The sequence below is a fragment of the Calliphora vicina genome, chromosome 2 (genome assembly GCF_958450345.1).
Source record: "Calliphora vicina chromosome 2, idCalVici1.1, whole genome shotgun sequence".
Lineage (NCBI taxonomy): Eukaryota > Metazoa > Arthropoda > Insecta > Diptera > Calliphoridae > Calliphora > Calliphora vicina.
The window spans coordinates 89,910,249-89,917,763 of record NC_088781.1 but is presented as its reverse complement, the minus strand read 5'-3'; the positions used below and the strand labels follow the sequence as shown (position 1 = coordinate 89,917,763).

The window sequence follows — 7,515 nt, the reverse complement described above, 5'->3', positions numbered from 1 at the left end:
GAACATCACTCCAAAAAAAAGTATTTTTTAATAATTTATTTACAAGAAAGGCTTTATTTAGCGAAGCCGCCTGCCGCGTTCCATGGAGGAGAAAGTCCCTAAGATCGGCCGCCACGCAGAAAAACTTTATTTGCGAAGACAAGTTTTTTGCTTGCAACTATTCGGTTTCGCAGGAAAGGGTGTTTTTATTGGAGCCTTAGGTGCTTTCTTAGGTGCTTTCTCCTACATGGAACGCGGCAGGCGGCTTCGCTAAATGAAGCCTTTTCTGCAAATGATTATAAAATATTTTTTTGTCGCCTGTCACGAGAAAATAACTATACATATGTATGTATGTAATTATAACAAGCTATTTTGCACTGATATGGCTTTATTTTCACTTTGACCAATAATTGAATATGACTTTATTTCACTCCCACGGTGGTAATAAAGTCATATGGTCTTATGTCTCAATGTGTAATAATGACCTTATTACCTATGGCCTTATTTCACATCACCGTGTAGAACATATAATGTTGCACGAATAATATGCATATATAATATTATTACCTTTTTCGAAGCATAACATTAACCGCCAGTTCTTTTAATTTTGAGGAATATTGGAACAAATGCACATAAACTAGAAGTCAGGAAGACAACAGCACATTATTTTATTGTATTGTATTATTAATATATATTTAGTATAACAAATACCGCAACAAATACTTACAATTGCAGAAATCACCCTGCAGTTCATTGCACTAGTTCCGCTACGTCGAATTCGTTGGCCACTAAGAACTACTACTAGTGAATTTTCAACCCACTCGCAACGTTATTGACTGGTGAATTTAACACGGGGATGTCATTGCAAGTGGCCGATTGGCACATTCTGCATAACACTTCACTATTAAATTCAATAGTGAAAATACTCCAGCATTTGAGAAAAAAAGAAAAAATAAATTTTCTGAGAGCGGGGTTGAACACATAACCTCTCGTTTTCTAGTCAAATGCTCTAAACACTAAACCACAGAGCTCTTATTTGTACTGCTCTCTAATTATTATTAAGAATAACATGTGAGTCTACTCTCTATTTTTGCATTTTCTACATCATCACTGAGAATGAAAACACAAACAGCCACATTCAGCATTACATGTGGCCATCGAAGTGGTATATTTTAGAAGATTTTATTTTTCTTGAATTTATTTTCAAAAACTAAAGACAAATATCTGACTATTGTTTATTACTGAATATGCTGGTGAAATGTAGTGCAAATGATAACCATTTAACTACCACTTTAGCAGCCACATCGAACTAGTTAGTTGTAGAAGTAGTAATATAGCTAGTGCAAGGTTTCCAATTGGCACTTTTCAATCTGCTGGGCACTTAATAAGTTGTCTGCAGTGTTGCCGTTTTGGTTATTTATAACCAAAATTGGTTATTTTTTTTACTGATGTGTAGATGTGTATTTATTTTGGTTACTTTTTTCAAAACATTTTGTTATAGACAGATTTTTCAATATTTAATGGTGGTGTACTATCAAAAAAATGTTTCGACATCGGTTTGTGTTAATCCTTGCTGGGTATCTTTCGCGATTGACAATTGAAGCCAAAACATTTGAGAAATAGTAATTGTTTTAAAAGATATTTACGATTTGTGTGATTTAGGGATGTAAATGAGTTCCCAATAATTCTAAACAAGAATATTTATTTTTAATACTAGCTAAAACCCGGTGTGCTTCGCTACCCGTATCGTAATGAAATAAAAAGTTTAGAGTTAAACAAATATATTTATTAAGTTATTAAAATCTACGGTTTTCCTTTTAAATTAATTCTTATTATATTATCTTATGATTTACAATATACTTATTTAGTCTATCAAATTAGTTTCTATTTTAATAAGTAGTACATTATTTGTTTCTTATTTATAACCTTAATGTTAAATATAGAAGTTTATAGAAAAACATTTTTTATTTAATGTTTGATATATACATTATTTTTATTAATTATTTTTTATTCTAATGCCTTAGGATATACAATATTTTTGGTTTTTCCTTCTGGTGCATATACATATAAGTCTGTGGGTTTTCCCACTCGCGAACATGCAACATAAAGCTGTCCATGTGAAAAACATGGATTTTCTAGATTTAGTCCACAAACTTGCAAAGACTGACCTTGAGCTTTATTAATTGTCATTGCAAATGCTAGGCGAATAGGAAACTGCAATCGCTTAAAATCAAATGGCATTTCCGAAGTTATCATCGGAATACGTGGCAGCAATACATCTGATCCATTGTACTTTCCAGTTATAATGGTCGCCTCGATTAGATTGTTCATTAATTTCTTTACTATAAGTCGAGTGACATTACAAAGTCGTGGTGGATCAATGTTTCTTAGTAAAATAATAGGAGCACCAATTTTCAACTGCAAGTCATGTGGTGGAAAGCCCGGCAAATCTAACGAATTTAAAAATTCTACTGGATAATTGACGACATCCTCAATATTTGTAACAGTGTCGATTGATTTATAAATTTTTAGATTACCATCGATGGTATTCAGAATGTTGCTGTTGATGGAGTTAACGTCTATATTTTCGGCTGCCAGTAACGCGCGTTCACATAACCATTGCTTGTTTTTAAAATTTTGTCCGATATTGGGGAAAACGCAATTTATTAACTCTTGTATAGATTGCGTCATCCTGCAGAAGTCAGATGGAAATATTATACATTTTGTTGTGGGATGGATTGGCATTTTACCGTTCCCTAAATCCAGTAATTGTTTGGAAAAAGTTGAAGCTGAAGCATCACGTTGCAACTGAACACGCATATTAGTCGTCAATTTTAGTGTGTGAACATGTTTCCAAAGGTATTATGATTTTAGACATGCATTTAGCTCATCAGCTGGCGTTGATCCCGGTATTACCGGAAGCGTTTGACGAAAATCGCCAGCTAATAGAACTAATGCACCTCCAAATATTTTGTTATTACTTCTTAAGTCCTGTAAATATTTGTGCGCCATGGTGCATTCATCCCATACTATGATTTCACATTGTTGCAGTACCCATAGAAGAATTTTTCTTTATGTTGCATGTGTAATCTTCGTAAAATTGAGGCTTCAATGGTAATTTGAGTGCAGAATGTGCTGTTCTGCCACCATCTAAGAGTGTTGCTGCAATGCCAGATGATGCAATAGCTAATGCAATATGTTTTTGCGATCGAACTTTTGCCAAAATTAATGAAATCAAAAAAGTTTTTCCAGTTCCTCCGGGTGCATCAATAAAATACAGTCCTCCATGTTTGTTTGATATTGCTGCCATTGTAGTATTGTATGCTATTCTCTGCTCTTGTTGTAAATGTGGTAAATTTTCTTCCAGTAAACTTTCCAAATCTTGGGTGTTGAAATCTCTTTCTCGTCGCAAATCTTGATCATGTGCATCAGTTCTTGACCGAATCGGGGAAATCATTCCAACGTCAATGAGTGCGACATTCTTTATCTCCAAATATTTGTCTTCCAGTAAAATTAATGCCTCATTATACATTCTTTCGTTGAGTTCAATTGTAGCGTTGTTTGTGGTAACTCTCTCCCGGTGTAATATATCTTCAGCCATATATGTTTTGAATTTATTTCATAGTTCTTTTGGATTGGCTGGTGAGCAAGACACCAATATTATTGCAAATAACGTTCTTATTTTCGAAGGATGGTTGATTGCCGCTGCATCTGCAAGCGTGGTTTCCCAATGACTATCGTTCTCCAATAATTGTAGTTTTTGGCATGCCTCTCGATACGTTGCACATATTTCGCCATCAACAGTACGCAAGTTCTCAAAAGATGTTGGTCCTGGAACATTAATTAAAAGCAGTCTTAAATAAAAACATTCTGAATTTTGGGGATGGACAGTATACACCCTACCTAATGCATCTGTTGAATATAAATTTGGCCATCCTGCAACTGGTTTCCCTTGCTTACGACGTTGGAACTTCCTTGTTGATGCATTCCACGTATAGTACGTTGGAATTTCTGAATACAGCAATGTTTTAGCAAATAAATCCATTCTGCAAAGATCAAAAAATGAAGTTAGTGTTGTAGCCGGTGGTTCTGTTGCTCTCTCTCGCGCATTTCCTTCTGTAAAATAAACTCGTTGTCCATTTTCAAGATGTACTGATAAATGAACAACTGTGGGATGCCGTTCATGAATAGGAAATCCTAAAATTCGCCAAACTGCTTCATTGCTACTAATGTACCTGGCCATCTGATACTGAGTAATTTCATCGTTTGGATTTTGCAACGAAAAAATAGCCATATCCGACCCTTTAGTTACATATTTGCAGATGTATTTGATAGACTTTACAGAATGACAATACTCCACATTTATATGCGCTTTAAAGGTTTTTGAAAGCAATGGAGAGTAAGGCACTATCCAGCGATTATCAACATCAACATCATTTTCATTTATCTTTACTGAAATTGTTTGGCCACCATCATCCACAGAACGTCGGCGATAAAGTGGGTATCCATCATTTCCCGAGATTGTTTGTGGAAGCAATTGACGTGGATATTTCTTTGTGCATTTTCCATCAACCATGCATGGAGAATGTGTATTAATGATTCCACATGGACCATGAATCATATTTTTAATTACAATTTCGTGCAAATCTGGATCAATGTTTGGATCGGGTATCTCTGCAGAAATTATATTATCAATAAGATTAAGTGTAATTTTTTCAACCAACCAAATCAAAATATGAGCGTGTGGCAATCCACGTTTCTGCCATTCGACAGAATACATCCAGCACCGTGTTTCTCCAAATACATGACATTTTACAATGAAATCCATAAGAGATTTTAATTTTTGTTTAAACACTCGTGCTGTTATGTCATGTCGATGTGCTGATTTTTGGCCATTGGACAATTCAGAAATAATTTCATTCCACTTGGGATTACATGTAAATGTAATAAACAGATCTGGGCGTCCATATGATCGAACATACGTCATTGCATCTTGACAATATTCCTGCATATGACGTGGGCTGCCTGTGAAAGTTGCTGGTAGAATTATGGCTTGTCCAAGTTCATTGGGATTTATATCATTTTGATTATTTAACGCATCCCTAAGATGAATATAATTATCCACTCGTAATTTAGCTTGATTACGGCGTATGTATAATAATCGCTCCGTTTCAATTTTCGCGTACATATCTACAATGTATTGGTGAAATAATTCCCGGCAATTTAGAACGTGATTCACATTTTGGCGTATCATTATGCGATATGCATAGAAATCCATTGCACTCACTTTTTTCCTTGTTGTTACATCTGAAATTAGAAAAAATAAAAATAAATTAGTTTAAGTTTGGAATATATCTATAATAAGATCTTAAAATATTTCAACTTACTTGTTGCTGGATTAATTGGCCGTAACTCAAAATGATATCCATCTTCCCCATATGGCAATATAATTGGATACTGAAGTGCGTCATATGAACGATGAGTTTCAGCTATCCTGTTTGTTCGATCGTCACGTCTACGAATAATAATATCACGTGGGGCTATTGGATCACCAACCATTAGAATTGCCACATCGTCCATTGTGGGTGCATTGTAACGTCCTTGGTGTTGTCCAGCTGGTGTTTTATCAGCATGAATCGCTATGACGTGGTCATCTGTACATAATCGCGGGTCATCTTTGGCTTGCTTAAAGGTCCTTATTAATTCGTTGTTTTCATGAAACATTACCTGTAATTCAGCTACAATACGTTGCTTTGTTCCAGGGTTATAATGCTGCCGTTGTTGTACCTGAACATTATCATCTGCCTGTCCCATGAAATAAATTTGAAGAAACTTGGGCTCTTCATTTGGAATTGGCAAAATTGATCCCATTAGATGATATATTTGTCCTTGCACACGAAATGTTGGCATGTAATTATCTCGAACTACTTTAGTAGCTCCGAATGATGTCATTTGAAAACACGAATTATATTTTCTTATGTTACTAAGAAAATTTCGAGAATCCTCGCTAGTTCCTAAAAAGAGTCATTCATAATAAATATTTGGTATGTTAATTGATATAGATTTAAAAAGACTTACCTGAAATCAGTGACTTTAAAGGTTCTGGTGGTGGAAGCATATCTGGCAAAACAATTTTACCGTTTGAACAACACATTCCATGAGCTTCATTTTTGTACCTGTGTGCATTACAATATTGGCAAACTACATTCATGGGACCAATTGCCACTAATATATCATTAGCATAGTTCATATCTGTTCTGTAATTAAATGCAATACGTGCATAAGCATCAGAAGTATTCCGACGATTAACCGCCATTCGATTGCGATTTTGTTCACGACGCAAGTCTTGTTGCTCTGACCTCTCTGCTGCTCTTCTTGATGATGTTTGAATACGCTGGGCTTCCATGCGTGCTTCTCGTTGTTCTGATGTTTCATTTGCTCTCAATGTTGTGGCATGGTGACGCAGACCTTGAAGGCGCCCTTCCCTTTCTGATGGCGTTTCGTTAGCTCGTGATGTAGTGGCATGATGCCGCATATTTTCTATGCGTAGTTCTCGTTCTGGCGGTGTTTCGTTAGCTCGTGATGTTGTGGCATGCTGCCGCATATTTTCTATGCGTAGTTCTCGTTCTGACGGCGTTTCGTTAGCTCGTGATATTGTGGATCGTTGTCGCTGACTTTGAAGTCGTTCTTAGCGTTCTGATTCGACAGCTCGCTCTATTGATGATCGCGATCTTTCCCTTTCAATACGTTCGCTGTATTGTTCAAAAGCCGCAGCTGCTCTAGACGTTGAAGCTCTACTCGCTTCAGTTCTGAGGCGAGCTTCTCGTTCTCCCGAAGTTTCATTTGCTCTTTGAGATTGCGAAGACAACGCTTTTAGCGATGATTTTTTGGGGGCATTTTTATTAATAAATTTGGACACTGTATTCACTTAAAAACGTGTAACTCTTTTAGAATCAAAGATTCAACTAAATATTAAAATTGCATGCACGTTATATATATCACTTTTTCTTTAAAAAATTAGGTACACATTTCGGAACAGGTCATACCCTTTAAATAATAAAAATTCAGGTAATAAAATTTAAACATATCACTTTTCTTTAAAAAATTAGGTACAAATTTCGGAACAGGTCAAACCCTTAAAGAATAAAAATTCAGGTAATAAAACTTAAACATTCACGTTGATGGCAGGTCTCAAAATAGTTTTTATAGGGTTTTATTACTACTAAGGGTAAAAAGTTGTTTTTTAGTTTTTATAAATTATCATCGAAATGTTACTACCTAAATACTAAGACCATATGTCCACAACCGATCATTTATGGCCCAAATATCTAGTAATTGAATTGCTCACACAAAATGTAGAATCTACATATTTTCCTAAATAAGCAATAAATAATATTTACTTCGTACAGGAAATATGGTAATACAAATTTCTACCTCATGTAATTTCGAAGATTAGTATTTATATATACTTTCACAGGTATACTAATTTTAACTTAACATTATTGATTGATCAAGATTTTTCTCCACGTATAAAAT

General features: G+C 35.1%; 2 protein-coding genes across 2 annotated transcripts; both read right to left on the bottom strand.

Annotated features, from left to right (window-relative positions):
• Window positions 1-1,986: 1,986 nt before the first annotated feature.
• LOC135950668 (ATP-dependent DNA helicase pif1-like) lies at window positions 1,987-2,670 on the bottom strand. Its single transcript, XM_065500199.1, has one exon. It carries the CDS (start codon window positions 2,668-2,670, stop codon window positions 1,987-1,989), a length of 684 nt encoding a protein of 227 aa, XP_065356271.1.
• Window positions 2,671-3,598: 928 nt separating this feature from the next.
• Window positions 3,599-6,583, bottom strand: LOC135950667 (uncharacterized). The gene is made up of 4 exons (XM_065500198.1): window positions 6,058-6,583; window positions 5,367-5,993; window positions 3,883-5,286; window positions 3,599-3,810 (listed from the first exon to the last, which is right to left on the bottom strand). Exons 1-4 carry the CDS (start codon window positions 6,581-6,583, stop codon window positions 3,599-3,601), a joined length of 2,769 nt encoding a protein of 922 aa, XP_065356270.1.
• Window positions 6,584-7,515: the final 932 nt, after the last annotated feature.

Bases quoted from the DNA above. Each gene is read 5' to 3' on its own strand.
- LOC135950668 (XM_065500199.1), bottom strand. From the start codon at position 2,670: ATGACGCAATCTATACAAGAGTTAATAAATTGCGTTTTCCCCAATATC.
- LOC135950667 (XM_065500198.1), bottom strand. From the start codon at position 6,583: ATGCGGCAGCATGCCACAACATCACGAGCTAACGAAACACCGCCAGAA. The intron at 5,994-6,057 runs GTAAGTCTTTTT...GACTCTTTTTAG, and splicing joins TTTAAAGTCACTGATTTCAG to GAACTAGCGAGGATTCTCGA. The intron at 5,287-5,366 runs GTAAGTTGAAAT...TTCTAATTTCAG, and splicing joins GCCAATTAATCCAGCAACAA to ATGTAACAACAAGGAAAAAA.